Source organism: Siniperca chuatsi, linkage group LG16 (genome assembly GCF_020085105.1).
Source record: "Siniperca chuatsi isolate FFG_IHB_CAS linkage group LG16, ASM2008510v1, whole genome shotgun sequence".
Classification (NCBI taxonomy): domain Eukaryota; kingdom Metazoa; phylum Chordata; class Actinopteri; order Centrarchiformes; family Sinipercidae; genus Siniperca; species Siniperca chuatsi.
This window is the reverse complement of record NC_058057.1, coordinates 19,317,166-19,338,077: the sequence shown is the minus strand read 5'-3', so window position 1 is coordinate 19,338,077 and position 20,912 is coordinate 19,317,166. Positions and strand designations below refer to the sequence as shown.

General features: G+C 39.7%; 2 protein-coding genes across 2 annotated transcripts; one reads left to right on the top strand and one right to left on the bottom strand.

The window, feature by feature from the left end:
* Positions 1–69: 69 nt before the first annotated feature.
* On the top strand, positions 70–6,526 carry eif2s1b (eukaryotic translation initiation factor 2, subunit 1 alpha b). The gene is made up of 8 exons (XM_044169680.1): positions 70–226; positions 2,091–2,333; positions 3,362–3,441; positions 3,731–3,882; positions 4,016–4,122; positions 4,226–4,323; positions 4,463–4,606; positions 5,846–6,526. The coding sequence occupies exons 2-8, from the start codon at positions 2,093–2,095 to the stop codon at positions 5,969–5,971; spliced, it is 948 nt and encodes a 315-aa protein (XP_044025615.1). The 5' UTR covers positions 70–226; positions 2,091–2,092; the 3' UTR covers positions 5,972–6,526.
* Positions 6,527–7,498: 972 nt separating this feature from the next.
* Positions 7,499–20,403, bottom strand: rbm25b (RNA binding motif protein 25b). Its single transcript, XM_044169677.1, has 17 exons — positions 20,250–20,403; positions 19,588–19,688; positions 19,076–19,293; positions 18,632–18,689; positions 18,259–18,419; positions 17,852–18,037; positions 17,666–17,749; positions 14,841–15,112; positions 13,940–14,057; positions 13,153–13,242; positions 12,647–12,720; positions 12,101–12,251; positions 11,462–11,873; positions 9,920–10,215; positions 9,565–9,663; positions 9,425–9,472; positions 7,499–8,479 (listed from the first exon to the last, which is right to left on the bottom strand). The coding sequence occupies exons 2-17, from the start codon at positions 19,664–19,666 to the stop codon at positions 8,387–8,389; spliced, it is 2,439 nt and encodes an 812-aa protein (XP_044025612.1). The 5' UTR covers positions 19,667–19,688; positions 20,250–20,403; the 3' UTR covers positions 7,499–8,386.
* Positions 20,404–20,912: the final 509 nt, after the last annotated feature.

The window sequence follows — 20,912 nt, the reverse complement described above, 5'->3', positions numbered from 1 at the left end:
ATCAGCTGGCCTCCGGTCATGTGACTGAGCCGAACTCGTACTGCACATGCGCGTGACGAAAAGCTCAGCCGATCTTTTCCGGGTCGAGAAATTAGCACACCCATGAATGTGAGCTAGCGGGCCCGAATTCTTCATTGAAAAAGTCTCCGAAGAAAATATAATCGGACATTTAATCACTTCCAGTACAGAACATTCCAGTGTATCGTTCTGTAACCATATGACACAGGTGAGTTTTTTATTGATAAAGTATATGTTTACCGGGGAGTGGTGAACAGAGCTGCTAGCTGGCTAGCTAAGTGCTAGCCTCGACAGTAATGCATGTGCCGCATGTGAGTTGGGAACCGGGTTATTAGCTACAAAAGCTAACGGAATATTAAAGTGAGCGTTTTTTGTTCTTTAATTAAATGATGGTCTCGTCGTATTGAATTACGTAACTGTTACTAGCTACAGTCGCTGTTAATATGCTACAATACAAATAAGTTTCTGTCTTATTTTTTGTTAATGTCAGTTTTCGCCCTTAACTGAAACAGTAAGGAGCTTCTCGTTTGTCTGCATTGCATCATACCCATTCACAGCCAAAAATGTGAAATAAATGTCCCAGTGCCTACGCTGCCAGTTCACTTAATACTCTTCATCGCCCTGCAGTTATTTTGGGAATACTTTCCAGGCTAAACTCATCATTTGACCTGCTGAAGTGAAAAAAAAAAAACACACCCAGAGACAGAATAAACAATGTGTCATTCAAGTGGTTTTGAACTGTTCACTAAATATTTGAGGGGTGTTTATAATGTTTTGTCCACCCTATTTATATCATTGCCTAAATATTAGAAACATCTCTCAGTAAAGCACAACACACTATAACAGTACCACAAGTTAAAGCCTTTAAAAATGGCCATATGTATGAATTAACACCTATCTAAAATAGTTTCCGGAAAACCTGAACTTTATAACCTTTCTGAAGGGAGGGTTTATGGCTAAGCTGTTGTGTTAGACTGCTTTAGTTTTAGTTTGGTGGACCTAATAAACTGGCAACTGAGTGTATGCTAGAAATCTTTTTCATCTGGCCATGATCTGAATTGATGATGTAGCATTTGATGATTGACTCTACAGGCTCCAGGATTTTTTATTCAACATTTTACATCCTAGTCAGTGTTATTTTAGTAACAACTCAGAATCATAAAATGCGCCTATATCTTTCAGGGAAATCACCATGGGTACTGTCATTGTGTCCTAGGAGTTGATGCATTATTTGCTTTCTATGGCCTGTAGATCAGTTGTTCCCAACTTATGGCTTGTTGTGAGTCCTTTAAAATAGAGCATTATCTACTTCATCACAGGTTATGGCCCCTGTGGATGTGAGCTGCGACCAGATAAACTGTGGAGTGATTTGTTTGTTTGTTTTAAGGATTTTTACAGCTTGAAGAGGTAAAATTGTATTTCACAAAAAAAAAACCCCAGCAAAAGTAAACATTTTATGTGACAGCAATGGGTTTTTCTTTTTGTTGTTGGGTTTTTTTCCCCAATCATCCTGTAACCTTTCAAATATATCTCTTGGGGTCCTTTAGGGCATCCCAAACCCCGGGTTGGGATCCCCTACTCTAGATGTTATCATTGTCATCATCACATTGAAACTGAGCTGTACAATATTTAAAATGTAGAAAAAACATATATCTATTTAAAGGGGCGCTCAGCAATTTAGTATTGTACTTTTAGTCAAAAATCCCATTCAAATCCAAAGCAGCAGAGGGTGAGATATCCTGACTTTGAGTTTCTAGTTTAGGCCTACAATTCCCATAATCTTCTTTCATCATCTTTCAGACTCCACACACCCAGTTTGTAACACAGGTTTAAAAATAAAATAAAATATTCAAGCCTAAATGATCTAGCCTTGATTACCTTACTCTGGCATCATCGGGGTTATTTTCTCAAACACAGAAGCCATTATGCCGACATTAAACTACTGTTTTTACGAGTGAGTAATTCTTTTCATGATGTGCAAACTGATCAGGATGTCTAAAGTTAGTGGCTTGTCACCACACCATCTGCTTCAACTATTCTACAACTGTCTCTCTATGTTTCTATTCTCTCAGCGATGCCGGGGCTCAGCTGTCGATTTTACCAGCACCGGTTCCCAGAGGTGGAGGATGTTGTGATGGTGAACGTGAGGTCCATCGCAGAGATGGGCGCCTACGTGAGCCTTTTGGAGTACAACAACATCGAGGGTATGATCCTCCTGAGCGAGCTGTCACGTCGACGTATCCGCTCCATCAACAAGCTCATCCGCATAGGCCGCAATGAGTGCGTCGTCGTCATCCGAGTAGACAAAGAGAAGGGTAAGTGCAGGGCAGGAGGTTGCTGAAGGTCATTGTGTCTAGGCCTGCATGTCGGGTTGCACAAAAGACAGGAACCTTTTGGCTGCCAGTGGCAGGTGGAATAGACATTATATACCAACCACAGCAAACATTTGTGACTGAACTTTAGTTGATATAATGACAAGATAAACTGGAAAGAGAGATGCGATCTTTTCCTTGTGTTCTGCATAATTCTTCTTTACCTTGGATAGTAGCAACCAGTAGAATTGTAGTATTGTTGTGATGTTCCTTGATACAGTAACACTTGTTCTATAGAGTATAGATAGAGTATGGTAGGTAGTTCTGATATTATCTAGGGCTGCAATTCATGACATTATCAGTCATCATTAGGCCATTATTAATATTCCATCAGTTTTTTTTTATTCCACTGAAGAATAATTCTCCACAACTCTAAAAAGTCACTAACAACTGCACATCTCAAAGTTCTGCCTTGTTGACACTTGGCACCGTTTGTATAGATCTAGGCAGATCTGTGTGAGTGCATACACGTGTATACAAGTATGGGTTGGGATACAGGCACAGGCATGAGTGTATATGTGACCAAGTGTATATTTCATGTATTGTGCATATCTGTATGTTTCTGTGTGGAATATGTACAGGCTGTGAAAACAACTCTCCCTCTGGGACAATAAAGACTATCTGTCTAGTTCCAGAGCCCCAAATGTTGCCTTGAAATTAGCTTAGTCGGATCAACTGTAAAACAATGCGAGTATTTGATTTGTAATCATGGAGCAAGAACAGCAAGCCACTTGTGAAGTCCAAACCAGAAAGTGTTTGACCATCATATTTGGAATTGATTATTTTTCATTGTATTGATTTAATCAGTTAACCATATCAGCACTAATCTTGTCAGAAAATACTAACACTTTGACAGCCATCTCCTTCTGGACTCATTTCTGTTCAGATTCTGTCCTGTGAGAATATTCTGAATATATCATGCAGTGAAAAAAAGAAATGTCATAGCATCTCTTCTCTGCTTTGTCTTTTAGGATACATTGATTTATCAAAAAGAAGAGTTTCACCAGAGGAAGCCATCAAGTGTGAAGATAAATTCACCAAATCTAAAACTGTAAGTCTGATTGTGCCCAAAGGCTTAATAAAAAATAAAAATAACTATTGAAACAACTGCCAGCATGTGTTTAGCATTGTTAAAAAGTGATTCTTTCATATGACAATCATAAATACAGTTGAAAGCAAACAGGTGACCGCCTTTCTGTACATTTCTGGATTATTTAAAAACTACAGTACCCATGGGTTTTTTCTTTTCGTTGATCTCTTATGAGCTTTCTGATGTTTTAGTGAACCTGACCTTTGAATCAGTATTGGCACTGAGCTGATGCGGTTTGTTGTGTTTGCAGGTGTACAGCATCCTGCGACACGTGGCAGAGGTGCTGGAGTACAGTAAGGACGAGCAGCTAGAGAGCTTGTACCAGCGCACCGCCTGGGTCTTCGATGAGAAATACAAGCGGCCAGGATACGGAGCTTATGATGTCTTCAAACAGGCAGTATCGTAAGTGGTTGTTTCAAGCAGTGTGCGTTAGTGTGAGTAATCACAAAAATGTCTTTAGACACAAAGACTGTATGCAAATAATGTTTTATTTGATGAGGACAAATCAAATGGTGAATATCTACCCTCCCCCTAGTGATCCTGCCATTCTGGATGGGCTGGACTTAACAGAGGAAGAGAGGGCTGTGCTGATTGATAACATCAACAGGCGGCTCACTCCACAGGCTGTCAAAATCAGAGCAGGTAACAATATACTCTGAAGTTAACGTTTGACCATGAAGTAACATGGTGAAGATGTGGCCGACCACCACAATTCCTGTTCATGTTTTTCCTCTCCCACCTGCAGACATTGAAGTGGCGTGCTACGGGTATGAGGGCATTGATGCAGTGAAGGAGGCTCTGAGGGCCGGGCTTGGCTGCTCCACAGAGGCCATGCCCATCAAGGTAATATTAGTGCTTCAACCACTCGTTGGTTGTTCGCACTCTGATGCTGAATGGTGAAACTTTCTTCTATCTCCAGTCATGAACTAAACAAAATCTCCTCAAACTACACCTAAGACTAGTATGATCTTGTTCTTGGCAGATCAATCTGATCGCTCCCCCTCGCTACGTGATGACAACGACCACTCTGGAGCGCACAGAGGGCCTGTCTGTCCTCAACCAGGCCATGGCTGCTATCAAGGAGAAGATTGAAGAGAAGAGAGGCGTCTTTAACATCCAGATGGAGGTGAGTGACTTCAGCTTCTTTGTGCAACCATTCAATAGTGAAAGCCACTCCCTGTCCTTTGTGTTTCTTTTGTTATTTACAGTTTATTGAAGTTTAACATTCAATAAAGCAGAAGTATAAAGTTGCATGAAATGGAAACTTGCAAAGTACACTTGAATTTGTACTTAAATACAGTACTACAGTAAATATACTTTGTTAAATTCCACCACTGCTCACTGTACACCCAAGCCTAAATAGAACCTAAAGGTGGGGTATGTGCATGCGATTCTAATCCAATACACATCTTTTTGTCAAATTCAGCGAATATCTCCTCACGGTCCGCTAGCTGTCCGTTCTGTGTGCGCGCTGATTTTAACTCTGGTGTTGATACACAGCCCTGGCTCTGTAAATGCTAAACAAACAAAGTGGCTCGGACCGAGCCACACAACACTATTCCAGCCATGATTTGTGTGTCAGGTAACGTTCAATGACTTGCTCACGGACATTCAGCTTACTTTCTAGTTTGCCAAGATGTGCTGTTGTTGTGATGTTAGCTGTAGTAGCAGGAGAGTTGTGAGTATCGCTGTCTGGAGCTGCTGTGCTGGCTCTGGGAAACTGTCTCGTCCTCTCTGGCTGTTAGCTTCGCAGCAAAAACTGTAGTGACAGTTTGCTAACCCACAACCGAGCTAACGTTAGTTACATTACTTGCTGGGTTGTTGTTCGCTCTATTGGATTTCTCCAGAATCGCATACCCCACCTTTAACTACTACAGTATGTTAGTTTCTAAAGTAAATTCCCTGTTTGTTTTTTGTATATGTGTATATGCTGTTTGGAAAAGGAAAAAATATATATTTTGAGGGGAAACAAATATGACAAAGTTGTAATTTTGAGGAGGGAAAGTTACGAGAAAAGTTGTGATATTTTGATAAGTTGTTTCTCAAAAAATGCTACTTAAAATTCATGTTATATTGCTTAAGAATAACATGAATATTTCTCTTGAAATATTACAACTTTATTCTAATGTTATAACCTGTTACGCGTAAAATTATGACTTTATTCTTACAACACTGCTTGCTTTTTCTCAAATTATTACTTAACTTTACTTCTCAATCTCAGATTCATTTTTTTTTACCCACAAAAGTGGTCAAAATACTCAGTTTTCATCTGGGACTGTACAGAATTTCTCCCCGGTTTGACATATTCCTACTTTTTATTTTTTGCATTGGTACAAATAACTAAACGGTGAACTGTCCCCTTCAGCCCAAGGTGGTGACAGACACAGATGAGACGGAGCTCGCCCGACAGCTGGAGAGGCTAGAGCGGGAGAACGCCGAGGTGGACGGAGACGACGACGCCGAGGAGATGGAGGCCAAAGCGGAGGACTAGAGTCGGTCCTCGAAGGAAGGCTGGTGGGGAAAAACATCAAAGGAGAAATGTGGACAGACCTAGCCACAGTCACTCAGTCCAACAGATGTTAACTTTCACATTGCAAACATTAACTGGCGTTAATAGTTCATTGGCAAACGTCCCGGTTTGTTCATTAGCAAGGTTTGTTTCAGAAGACGGTAACACTCAAAGCTGTCTTCTGATCCAGACATGGACACAAGGAAAGTTAAATTACAAATTAAACATCAATATAGTTTCTATTTTTAAGTACATCAATTTGAATAAATGATAACTCTAAAACAACAAAAGCTGTTTACAAGCAGTGGCCTTCACTTACCTCTTGCTTAAGAGCTCAGTGTCTTCAGTATCCATGGCACTTCATCTCTGGCTGGTCACTGGATGTGATTGATTAAAGGGGAAACGCATAAGCTTGTCTGTCTCAACACCGTCAGTGATGACTTTATGTGCTGTTTCTCTTCCACCTAAAGGGTTTTTAGTGGTAAGACCTGCTCTTGTTTAGCTCACGTGGCATCAATAAAGTTCTGGAAGTTTTGATCTCAGTGCCTCTTTGTCAGCTGCTATGAGTAGATTGAATGAAATAACACTAGACCAAACCTTTTAATTTAAGGATTGTTTTTTTTTTTTTTTGTGATTACTTTCCAGCACCAAACATCAGGTTCTCCCACTACAAAACTCAAAGAAAGCAATTGGAATGTGCTATCACTCTCAAACTGATTGCTGGGTGAATTAATTAAAGGATAAAAAAAAAATCTATTCAAGCGAATAAATCTTTAAATTTATCGTCACAAAACTAACTAATTAAGCTTTCATTTCATCTCTGTAAAGGCCCATGGAACCAATAATGTAGTTTAATTTATTAATTGCGTAACCTGTCAAAATATCCTAACATGTCCCTCCTTGTGGTATTAAAATGTTACAACTGTAAGAGTGTTTACACAGGAATTGCAGTGGTTCTTTAAAGTTTTAGTGATTTTACTTTTAAATTAGAAACATTGTTATCGACAATTTAAGAAATAGAAATTCTTAATAAGTTGCCAATGTAAAAACAGTATTAAAAATTAAGTTAACCAGTGATTGCAAAAGGGTTAGAAACTTACTACTCTTTACTTTAAACTGGAATAGATTAAAAGGGACAGTTCACCCCAAAATCAAAAATACATATTCTTACCTGTAGTGCTATTTATTCATCTAGATGGGGCTATCGGCTGTAGAGAGGTCTGCCTTTTTTGAATATAATAACTATCGGTAGAAAGAAAATAAAATTATATTTAAAAAATGCAGACATCTCTATGGCCGATATAAAACTTGGCAACTCGCGCCTAAACAATCTAGATGGGTAAATAGCACTACAGGTAAGAAGAAAAACATGTATTTTTGATTTTGTTTTTACATCGGCAACTTATTAAGAACTATTTATTAAATTGTTGTCCTACCCTATGACTAATGAAATCAAACTTAACAGAAGTGATTTGTAAAAGAAGCGACAAAATGAATTGCTGGTTCACAAACATTTATAAAAATCAATTTTATTCAAATGTTCACCAATACAAAAACAAATGGAGAGCATCTTCACAACAAATTTTTTTCCCCCATTCTTAGCTCCTTTTCCTATAGTGGTTATGATATGTGGGTGTGTGTGCTTTTACAGCTGCAGGGATGTCACCACCCAAGATATTCTGTGGGTCTTGTCAGTAGACACATTTCAAATGACAACTAGATGCTTTTTAAGACATTCTGAGGGCATGCCAACACGATCAGGAATGAGATTCGGAAAAATTAAGGAGGAAAATCTAGTAGCTCGACAGAAATAAATTGGAGTTGTGTCCAAAACCCTGAATAAATAACCCTGTAAAAAAATATCACATCCTTGTTGTAGTTATTCATTCTCTAAAGTCTGCGTCCAGTTAACCCACCCACATTCAACTGCAAGCCAGATTCCACACCTTAGAGACTTGAAAGAGAAGTTCATGACCCCGATAAACTGATCGTGCAGACGACTCCCACAAAGTGTGTGTTGGCATGTATACAAATAAAAGTATAGGACCACGAGACCTCATCTGGCAACACAACGGCCGTGGGTGTCTGTCAGCAGTTTCCTCTCAGAATTATTTCATCCAAGTCAAATAATGACGTACTGTATATACACAAAAGCACACAGACAGTCAGCACCTGCAAACAATAAGGGGAGGCGAATGTAGCCTGAGTGTGTTGAGGGTAAAAAAAACAACATGACCTGAACAACTGGTGCAAATGTGAGAATGAGCAGAATCTGCAGTTACAGTCTGTACTGGTATGGACAAGCCGTTTTGTTTAGGGTGACATAATTGTGCTATACTATTATACACGATGTATGGAGAAAAAAAAAAGTTTTTCTTCATTCAGTGGATGTTTTGCTTATTTCACCAGTCCAATCTTCTTAGCTTCAGTTTCATAAATGAGTAACCTCCACATCTTCACTATGAACACTTCAGCTTCTTCATCAAGAACCTAAAGCAGGAGCAAAAGGAAAGTTTACTGAGTTACAATATTTAGATGAGGGACACTGAACCCTCAAATCCTGTCATCTCTTCACTATTGCCATCTAATAAAGGCATAAAATTCTTCAAAATAAAGACATTAGCAAATCTATACTGTAGATTATAGCTATTTTCAAAGACATCAGTTTGCTTCAATTTGATCTGTTGATTATTTTCCTGTAAAGGTCAAAAGAATATACTGGAACTTGCCCAATATAATTTCTCAGAGCCTAATATTATATACTCAAATGTTTGGTTTTGTCTGACCAACTGTCAAAAAAACCCCTAAGATACTCAGTTCACCATCATATGACAAAGAAAAGCTGCAAATGCTCACATTTAAGGAGCTGGAACCAGCAAATGTTTGGTATTTTTACTTGAAAAATGAAACGATTAACTGATTATCAAGCAGTTTCTGATCAATTTTGAATGTTTATTGATGTAGTGAGGAATACGCATAGTCCTATTAATTTTGAATGTTATCATCTGCAGAGTTAGGCCAAGGTAGGTCTTTATCCAGCAACAAAAACGGGTTAAGAACATGAATTTACATCCATGGAGATGAGTGAGCTCATATAGTGCATTGTAAACCCTGTGCGACAACGCTCTCGCAGATTGGATGTGATGATGGTGAGAAAGTCAGACACATCATGGCATGTATGACTTTTGGATTCAGCCATTGTTATTTCTCACATACCACACTATGACGAATGCTATATTTTGACTAGGAGTTAGACAGTAAACATCCATAGACTTTTGCATTTTCGTAATTCCATTATGACAAAATTAAAAGAGAGAACATTTCAATGTTAGAACTACCTGACTACTGTCAAAATAGATAATCCTAACGTCAACATGAACATAAAATAAAGGCAGAAGACAGTGTGAGGGCTTATTTATCAGTTACATTACTCACCATAGCAACATCATCCAAGATACTCTGTGGCATACTGTGAGCCATCACCTGGGAAAGACAAAAACATCAGGGTTATTTCATTTTCACTTTCCCTCCAAGTCTGAATAAAGTCAAATGTACAGACATCACATGATCAATACCTTGGAGCAGACGAAGTCCACTAACGTTGCCTCTTCCTCTCCGATGTACTCAATAATCTTTTTATTGATCCAGGGCCGAACACGTCGTTCCATTAACGTCTAAAAAGGACGAGATGAAGGCACAGGCTTTGTTTTAGAAGTGGTATTATTTACCTGCAGCCATTTCTGAATGACTAACAGTATGTTATTGAGAAAAGAGGCAGAAGTGAATAAATCAATCTACTGTCTTCAGCAGTGCAAAGTTTGTGAATCCACTTATTGTGATCTTTATTAAATCATGTCACCATGCAGCTACTCCTGAAAGCCAATTTTGTAAAAGACAAGTTCAATGACACATTTCTCCTTCTCTCCTCACCGTGTCAACCATAGACCAGTCCAGCGGGTAGGAGAACAGCTCAGGCTTTGCCGTGGGAATCTTTTCTATCAGACTCTTGATGTGTTTACGTTTCTCCTCGGTGTTGGCCCCCTTTATGCTGGAGAGCCCGGCCCCGTCCACCCCGAGACTCTTGTCATCATCGTAATCCAGGGGCACCAGCTTCCTCTTGCGAGGCTGTTCGTCAGCCTCTTCGTCATCAAACTTGTCAAAGACGCTGTCCACAGGTAGTTTCTTCCTCTTACCTGTGTTGGGTTGACTGGGGCTTCCTGTGGCACCTGGAGAGGACAAGGAGCTTTATGAATAAAGTTGTTATTTACAAATGATAAAGTTCACTTGAATTTACACAGCTGGAGTTACTTATCTACTTGTACTGCAGTGACTGAATCATACCAAAACTATTCAATTTCCTTTCATCTTTACCAGTATCGGTTTCAATGTGGGGAAAACTATTAATGGAAGTAAAAAGAGGCAGAATGCTTAAATTAATAATTAACCTCACATATGTTAGTTATATCTCATGAATCTTTGACATTTGTCATGTTCCAGGAGTTTTTTGTGACTGACAAAATTTACTTTTCATGTGCAGCCACTTTCCCTACATCTGCCCATCTACCTCTTCAGTTAGTGATTTCCTACGTAAATTCCAATATCCACTGAAAATGGGGTTCTTTGTGCTCCATACATATAGGTGGGGAGAGCAATCATAAAGAATGCTTTGTAAGTTTTTCCAGTCGAATGAAAGTATGTGTGGAAAGAGAACAGAACCATGTTGTGAAGTGGGTGGTTGTTAAAATGACAGACATTTGTACTGTATCTCTGAATATTGACGATTTCTCCCAGTTTGGTTGTTGAACATCGTAACAAAATCTAGAAAGAAGCTCTTTTTCTTTGACCTACACTAATACATGTAAAACGGAATGACTACATCTGTTTTAGAGGGAAATCTGGCAATATTATGGTAGTTTAACTTCACATTTATCTTTAGCAGTGGAGCTCTTGGCTGTGTCACATACCACAGCTGCATACAAAGTAACCACTGACATGAATTCTTAATAAATGTCCGGTGAGTAGGGCTGCAACTGAGGATTACTTTCATTATCGATTAATCTGCCAGTTATTTTCTCAGTTAATTAATCATTTTGTCTATAGAATGTCAGAATATAAATAATAATAAATAGTGAAAAATGCTCATCACAATTTCCCAGAGCCCAAGATGACGTCTTCAAGTTGCTCGTTTTGTCGACCAACAGTCGAAAACCTGAAGACATTTAATTTAAAATGATATCAAACAGAGAGAAGCAGCAAATACTCACATTTAAGAAGCTAGAACGAGTGAGCGTTTGGCAGCGAATTAAGTAGTCAGAAAAGTGAGTTAGCATTTAATTGATAATCACATTTCTTGCAGAGTACATTTCTGTCTATCGACTAACTGACTAATAGTTTTAGCTGTCTCTCTGAGCGCTCCATGTCTGTCCACGTTACAGTGAGGACACGTTTCTTGAGGAGAGTGAGGAGACTCACCCAGTTTGAGACTGAGGCCGATCTTTGGCCGGTGTTCCTCCTGCGGCAGGGCCTCAGGGGGAGAGTTTTCATGGGGGATGATGATGCCGCAGGGCGACTCGTCCCCGGGTGTGTTGGGGGACACGTTGCCACTGGCCGACGACACTGAGGGTGCTGCGGTGATGGGCCGCATCGTGGGCTTCAAGCAAGGTTTTGCGTCAGGGTTATCGTCATCATTATCATAATCATCTTCCTCACCCTCCTCCACCTCATCGTCTGAGTGGGCGGGCCGTGAGCGGGCCTCTGCCCTGTCCTGGTCCTGTCGGTGGTCCCGGTGGTCTCTTGAACCCCTGTGGCGTTCCCGTTTCTCCTCGGGCTCCGGCTCTTGGATGATGGGAGGTTGTCTGAGACGCTCCTCCTCTTCCTCCTCCATCTGGACCAATAAGAGGCAGATATGCAGAAGACTAGCACCCAATCACAGTGTTTTACAGAAAAGAAGGTCAACAGACAATGAAAGCTGGATATCACACGTGCAGAGATGCAGAGAGACTTGGATGATCAAGTGACCTTCACAGAGACAACAGACAGCATGCCTATTCACTACAGATATACAAGCAAACACACACACACACACATTATTATTATTGTAGACAAGCATACCCTGCGTAGCTCTGCGTCTGGGTTTGGATGTCCCTCGTCTAACAGCCTCTGTCTGATCTCCTCCAGCTCCTCCTTCTCTCTCTTCCTGTCACGCTCGTCCGCCTCCATCTCCTTCTCTCGGTCTCTGAGACGCTTCTGCAGCGCACTGCCCCTAGGGGTCACACCAAAAATAACAGCCTTCAGAACAATAGCCATAGCAGCAGTATTGCGTCCGGATCACACAGCATCTGCTGCATCTTTTTACTATGTTTTTACATGTTTAGGTGCCACATGGCTCAGATCTGTCACACAGAACAATTGAATTAATACCTAAAATGGTATAGTCTTCATATGTTTACCCAAATTTCACAACATTTCTGACACTGTCAGAATTGATTAGATGACATAATCATCACACATCTGCATATTCAAGCTTTTTAAAGGCTGCATATCAGATGCAAATCCTATTTACAGAGGCACATGTGTGCATTTATTTTATCTTATATTTATTTTATCTGCTTGGTTTGAGTAAAGACAGCACTGCAGCATATTTTTTATGCTACTCACCTGTAGTATTTGGGGTCATCTCTTTCATCATCATAGTCTTCAAGAAACTCTTTCAGCCGTTTGCCCTCTTTCACCTGAAGACACACAAGACCACACTGAAATTTCTTCTGGATAATAAATCTTTCTGTTTACAAATGTTATTGTCTGTCTTATTAAATGAAATCATATGAATACAAAAAAAACAAAAGAAACAAAGGCTATTCTTGGCAACACAATAACATATGCACATTTAATAATGCTTTTCAAATTTTCTAAAATGCCAACGTATGGGCATTGAAACTAATAACTCATAAAATGTATCCCTCCCGGACAGCCAAGTCCAAGTTGCAACTTAAACCTCAAATACAATTTGTAGTGGAATTAACAGTGATTAATGAATTCTGCGAGGTTTAAGGTAAAACTAGGTAATATTCTGGCTTGTTAAATGAGGACAATTTTTACACCAAGTGTTCAAAGTAAAGTAGGACACCTCTATGAACATCAGTGGTCATTCAGTGTGCTCTCACCATTTCTCGTCGACGCTCATCTTCCCTCTCGGACTCCTTGGCGTAATCCCGTGCCTTCTTCCTCTCCCTGAGCTCCCAGTTTTTTAGACGCTGTAGTCGTAACAGTATCAGGTAAGCAACAATCAAATACAATCATGTTCCATCACTCCAAGCTAAAAGCATAATACACATGTTGTTATTTTATTTATTTATTTATTATTAAGAGCTCCAGTGATAACGAGATGCTGAAATGTGCTGTTTAAAGATTTCAGGGTTGTCTTATTTGGACATAACCTACAATTAATCTCTAATTTAAATTTTTATCTGTCTTCCCAAGAACCCATGATCTACATTTAGAAACTTGGGATCTAGGAGCAGTGGCCCTGTGATAAAACTGCACCTGTGACCGTGCAGTTACGTAGCAGTCTCCAACACTCCAGGGTTGTGTCCGAAATCACTCAACATATTCACTACTCACTATATAATAGACACTCTGTAGCTTACTCTATTGAAAGCCATAACCCTTACACTACATTTATGAAACACCATCAATTTGTGGCATCGCTGACAGGTGTAGAGTTGCCCAACGTAAATGTTCTCATCTATAATATGGGACGAATTGCATTGTGGGACTGTTAGCAGAAAGCAGTGTACACGCTGTACTTTTTTTGATCCACTACAGGAATTTTTGAAGCACTGTGTAGTGTATATGTTTCAAACACTCAAATAAAATGGCGGAGAGTAAATATAGTGCACTGATAGGGAGTGATTTCGGACATCGCCCAGGTAACCTCCCAGCCTTCCCTACCTCCTGATAGGCTGCTTCCTTGTCTCTGAGTTTCCTCTCCAGCTTCCTGCGTTCATACGCCTCCTCTTCATCCTCTTGGTCTCGTTTCTTTTCTCTATCTCGGTCTCGACTCATCTCCCTGCAAAAACAAAAAGGTAAGAATATATTATCCTTGAAACTAAATTGGAACCAAAACACGTATGTGTTAAGTTTAAGTTGGACATCAAAACTGACAGAGACAGAGCTGTCAGTTAAGCATGGTCTATATATGCCTACATGGACCTGAGAAGAGGTTTAATCAGTCATAATAAGTGAAAAACACCTGTGTGGGTGTGTAAGGACTTTAAGCAGCTGTGGAAAGTTTTTACTGAACATAACATTTTTAGGCCTCTATACACTGTACAACGTGACTGATTTTGAGTCAATTCAAACAGTGGTCCTAGGACACACATGGGCAAAGCTTGTATTTTGCTCCATTTTCAAAACCAAGACCAGTGCAGATGACAGAAACAATGACATGTTGCATTATTTTTTTCCAGTAGCAAATCGTGCTAGGATCCACACAGGATTCATTGCACAATCTGACTTGCAGTCAGACATAAGACTGCAACCAAGATATTATTAGACCCATGTCGCACAGTGTGACATGCAATGAACCCACCGCACAGTGTATAGGACCCTTTAAACTAAGTCAGGTTGGCTGATGACTCTGAGCATATAGTTTTTAGAATGATTTGCCACATTACACGCTACCATCGGTTTCAGATCATTTCAATGTAAATCATTTAAAACTTGCTGCAGATAGATAATCCATCAAAATCAAAATTCAACTGTTGGTGACTATACATTTTCTGTTAATCAGTTTCTCTCACAGATCTGATGTGTTTGATTGAAATCTGTGACATGAGGTTTTTTTCTTCACCTGGATGGGCTGCCTTCAGTGCTCCTGTCGCGGCTTCTGTCCCTCTCCCAGTCTCTGTCTCGCTCCCTTTCTCTGGTCCTGCGGTCCCGGTCTTTGTCTCTGTCTCTCTCCCGTTCTCGCTCTCTTTCCCTCTCCCGTTCCCTCTCTCGTTCCTTTTCCCTCTCGCGGTCCCGCCGCTCTCTTTCCCGCTCTCGCTCTTTTTCCCGCTCCCTCCGTTCCCGCTCAAACTCCAGCCGCTCCTTCTCCCGTTTGTCCTTCTCTTCTTCTAGTTTCTGCAGAGCAAAACACAGACAGGTTCAGCCGATGCCACACAAGATCCAGTGAGTCTTTGCAGTCAGTTTGCTACTGTGCACAGATCAAGTGGTTTCCAGATCTTATGGGGTTTCATACAGGAACATGCCCTACACTAATCAGTGCAAAGCTTGCAAGAAAACTGGAATCCTAACTGAGAAAACCTGTAAGGATCAAAAGGCTCTCCCTCACAGAGAGACAGCTTCGTGATTCATCTAAAGCAACACGGTGCTGCTTCTAAACTACAGTTTAGCAAGAATGTAACTGGAAACCACTTTAAAGGTCAAAAAGATCTGTGGAACATGTTCAACTTGAGGCATTCATAACGAGAAAAAGGCGCTGCAAAAGACAATGCTTTTTCTCTCCTTAAGAGTACTCTTCTCAGAACAAGGAAAACAAAAACAGAAAACAGGCGTCAGTCTTTGTTGAACTAGTTGTTTGTGACTTACAGGTGTTGAACTATGGACTCACCCCCTCGCTGCCCCTACAAGCCTTTTAAGTTAGGCCTGGGAGGAAAGCAGGTCACACGGTATACAAGGGAAAAACGTTATGGGATTCTGTCTTGCTTAAGCATCATCATTATCATCAAAAACAACAACCTTTACTTCAATGGGTAACATGGCTTTCGGTAAAGTGCTAAATCAAGAAATGAACATAATGAACATCAGTAACATTTCTGCACAGATAAATGAAATTGTAGAAGCGGTCTTACCCCTACAGAAGTCTTCAGCAGCTCTTCAAGACTCATTACTAAGACACACATGCATCCATAATTCTTCCTTTTTTAGGTGTTACACACAAGGCTTTGAGTGTAACGCAACATTTATAGTTAAACAGAATCTGACACAATGATTGTACTGAACACAAAGAAAAAAAACACTAAGCTTGGAGTGCTGCATTTTCATTACTTTAAGGACACTTATGCTGTTACAGGGTTAGGGTAAGGTAAGTAAGTGCAACAGTAGAATTAACTCAATTTTATGTAAATTGCTTAACTACAACACAGTCATATCTAGGGACTGGATATGACTTCAACAAGAAACGCAGACTAAACTAAAAGCCTTGGGTGTAATGCAACTCAAGAGAAGGAACGTTATGACGTGAGAAAGAAGATGGGAGATGTTAGAAATAATTAATAAATTAGCTCAGGTTAAGTATTATTTCGTATGTGCCTTGACTCAAGGACAAATCATGTCAGGTGTTCAACTTTGCTTTTTACTTACCTCTGTAGAGTCTACCAGGGCTTGCAAAATAAATACTTGACCAACTGCACGGCTCTGAGTAGAAAATTATTTTAACATAATTTTGCTATTAGAATCTCAGTCTATCAGACAGTGCAGATTTTATTAATTGTTGTCTGTAGTAGTTATTTTGTTTTGTTTCAGCAGAATTGTTTTAAGTAATTGTAATTCTTAAAAGCCAGAGCAATAAATTGGAACAGGGAAAAAAACAGTACTGGTAAATATTTTTTGTTATGATCCTTTAATTGTGGTCTTTCATGTTTTTGGTTTAATCTTTTGACCTGGTTGCAAAACTTGGTTTTGGCAAAATTTCTGATTTTTCTAAGATAAAGTAGAGGGGAAAAAAGGCAGAGCGAGTAAGACTGATGGAGAGGAAGGGATGGAAGAGAGAAGTCACACAACCACACATACAGAGAGCACGTACCTTGTCAGTCTTCAGATCAGTGTGCTGCTGTGGAGAGGGCGCCCCCCCACACTAGCATAATAAAAGCTACAGCCAAAGTCACTGCAGTGGTTATTGACAAGAGTCATTGTGCTTCAACATGAACACCATTAAGACAGACCATAATTTACAGAGGAATTGCACAGGTTCACTGACTTTCAAGCTTTCAGGGCACCACCAATAATGTGACAAAATGAAGATCAACAGGTTGGGGGGAACTTTTCTATTGTCAAATGGTTGGCTGAATAAAGAGCATCATAAGCCCTGACCAACACACACAAAGGTGCAGCACAGTTGCCCCTATGCAAGTCCTCAAGAGGGGGGCGCCCAGTATATGTATATAGTAAATGAAGGCTGATACTTACATCCTATCCTCGCAACTTTTTCCAAAGCTCTGAGATTCATCTTGCTTTAGTCACCATATGATCACTATCATAATGGTGGGGTTTAATGAATAGATTAGCTTTTAAGTAACTTTACATCGTCTCCATGCATTTTTGTGTGATGAATGAAGAATGGATCTGTAATTGTCACACCTAGATAGTTTCACTACGGTGGGGTCACAGGTGTCAAGTCAGGCCTGAGAAAGGTGACAAAAATACTAGCGGTCTGCCTACTTGTGGTGTTTGAACATTGAACATGAACATTTCATATAAAATGGGGCGAATTAAGATGTTTGGTGGTGTAAATTTTAAGGACTGCCAATTTGTAGCACAGTATGCATGTTACTGAGATCAAGAAAAGCTTTGTAATGTGTCAACTAAATGTGCAAGCTCTAGGAGTGAACTATGTGAGCAGCTGCTGTCCAAAACCTGTAATGTCAACTACAAGATCAAAAGGAGCCACTTTACCTTGTGGGTGTCACGAAATTTACTAATCTCTCTGGAAATCAGGTCTCTCTTGTCCTCCTCCATATCAATAGCATTAATGTCGTCCTAAAGAAAAAGAAATACCAAAGACAAAGTCAAATCAAAACATTTTAAGTTCCAAAAGAAGAACAATACAAGTCACATAGGAGTAAACGAAAGCTAGTATACCTCTTCTTTTTTCTCCTTTTTTCTCTTTCGTCGCTGGGAGTCCTCATCCTGTGACGGCGCGTTGAGTTCGGCAGCATATTCCCGCATCAATCCATCGATAGCACCTTTGATAATCTGATCTTTCTTCTTTGTCTCCTCGTCTAGAACCTCTTCCTCATCATCTCCTACATCTTCAGCCATCTTATTCTACCAGTACAGAAAAAAAATCCTTTTTAGCAATGAGTTAATTGTCTAATTTAGTCACTGCAATAAATAACCATTTATTTGAATCACTTAACAAATCTAAGATGCGGGCAGCGATTCAGAGTTCTGGAACAAAGCTAGGCACATGATCGATTCCTGAGTTAATGAAATACAGGCACACTGATCAAAATCATAACCAGCAATTCCCTAAAACAGAATTATACCCCATTTGCAGTCTTCTTTTTGGCCTTCCACTCATCGAGCTGAGCTTTAGTCTTGGCATCCACCTTCACCAACAGATTTTTGTCTCCAATCTGCAGGTCATGAAGCAACCGCAGTGCTCGCAATGTGGACTCTGGCTCCTTGTACTCACAAAACCCAAAGGCTGCAACAGATATTGAAATGGAAATAGACACGAAGGCCGATTCATATATGGTTATGTATGGTTTGATAGGATAACAAATACAAATTAATTGAGTCACTTCTGGTTGGTTCTAAGCGAAATCATCTAGTGAATTAAGAGCTGATCATCCAAGTTAGCCATGGATGAAAGTATTTCCTGACCCAGTGATGCTCGATTTGTGTATAATGAATTACCTTGAAGTTTGCCAGAGGCTCCTTGGACTCTCTTCCAACTCAGAACAATTCCGCATTTCTATAACATGAGCACAAAGGGAAGAAGAGTTCACAAAAAGAAGTGGATTTTTTTTTTTCTTTTAAATGCCACAGCACAGGATTCACAGTTTGCCCACACAATATGGTAGCCAAACTCCATGATACTAATATATATGGCAAAAATAAGGATATCTGTTATTTGATTAGTGTTGCTGATCTGCAAGATAACATCACATCTAACAGAAACTAACCTATAAAAGTGGTATATTTGACTGCTTAAAAAAAAGGATATAGAATCAAATCTGTGTCATTTCAGAGAAATCTTGGATGTAATTTCCATTCCAAGACAATTTGGGTTACGTATATATTCCATTACTTAGTGACTTGAGTACATGCAATATTTGTAAATCCTTCTCTGTCCCTTACCGCGAGCAGCTGTCTGATCAGCATGTCTGAAGCTTTCTCTGATATGTTCCCCACAAACACTGTGGTGGTGGGGCCGCTGTTCAGATCGTTGTCTTTGGCTCGCAATGCAGCAATTTCCTTCCTAGGGACTGCAGGCTTACTGACCACTGTCACAGAAGGAACCATTACTGCAGAGGTGGGGGTCATGATGCCCACGTGAACTGGGATCATTGGAGTTCCTGCAACAGCCAAAGGAAATGTACATCAACTAGAGACAAAGCAGTCTGGAATTAAACAATTTGCTTGAATGTAGTTGGTTAATATCTGTAGATTACTGTAATTTCCAACACTGTAGATTTCTTTATAATCTGAGTGCAAACGTGAAACCTTCCAGTAACAAGCCCTCTTTTACTAACCTGAAGGCTGCTAGTGTCCCTTTTAAAATAGTATGTTTCACACTATATTCAACACTAAAGTAGATAAAGTGAAAGCAGCTATCATATACATTTATTTAGGGACAGGTGGTTGCTTACCTGAGGGGAAGCCAGCATACTGAGGGGGCATCCCAGGAGGGGGCAACAGCGCCCGGTTTAAATGAGGGGGGAAGGACATTCTGGTTGTGAATCGGACCGACCTGATGAAGAAACAGTGACACCCATTAGCAGTCTATCTATGCATGATATGTTAAAGCTCACACTTGGATGACGTCCCCCAAACAATATAAATTCAGCATCAAAAATACGGTTCAAACATATAAGTATTAGCTTATTTTCGTTAAAAAGGACACTGAGGAAAAACACTGCCATGGTGTGTCGGTAGTTTGGCATACAAATCTGACACAGATTTGTGACATTTGCTATCCAGCTGTAACGCTACTTGAAGTTAGCTTAGCTTAGTGGGGTAACGTTGGCCAACTAATATCATTAAGCCCCGTGGTTGATGTATTATTATTTTATTTTATCGCGGTTCATTGTGTTGTAGCTAAATAACTCAACCGCAATTTATGTTACCAAAAACCTAGCAGCTTTGTTAGCTAAAGCTAGCATTAAGCACGCTACCGTACCCGGCACAAGTAAATTTGGCTAAGCTAACATTAGCTACTTAAGTACCTACCTTAGTTACCTAACAAGCAAAACTCACTTTAGCGGGCTAAATATGAGTTTGGAAAAACGTGAAAAGGTCGATATATACATACCCCGAATTAGGTGGTGTACAATGGGATAAAAACCGCTATCAGAAGGTTATTAATTATGAAAATCTCTGTAACGTTCCGAATGTTTGATTAGCACGCTGGCTAGTCACGGGCCTTCAAAAACATTGACGCAAGCGCTTTACGCACCAGACTACAAGCGCGCTTGTTTTGTATTTCGGGAAGTGGCCGCTGGACGGAGCTTGAAAATGTGATAGGGCAACTAATAGTACTAGCTACTACTACTCAAACAGTACTACTAGTTGTAATAGTATTTTACTACCTCTAACAATAATAACACCAAAAATAATAGCTATATTCGTTGCTCTCAATGTACATATATAAAAATAGACATAAATACAGCTATAAACAAGGACAACAAGCTCATCAAGGTACTATGTGCAAGATATATATATTAAAATACAATAAAATAACAACAGTAACATTTGTAAATAGTAAGACAATTAGTGCAATAGTGCAGTGTGCAAATGGTGCTGAAATAAGTATGATAATGTAACAGGTTGTATAAGGGCTGTATAAACATGAGGTATGTGTATATGATGGTATTTACAGACTGTACAGCGTGCATAGATTTAAAAACTGATAATATTTACATTTGCATATTTACATTTATTTAACTTCGTATTGTAGTATGCTATTAATGTTGAC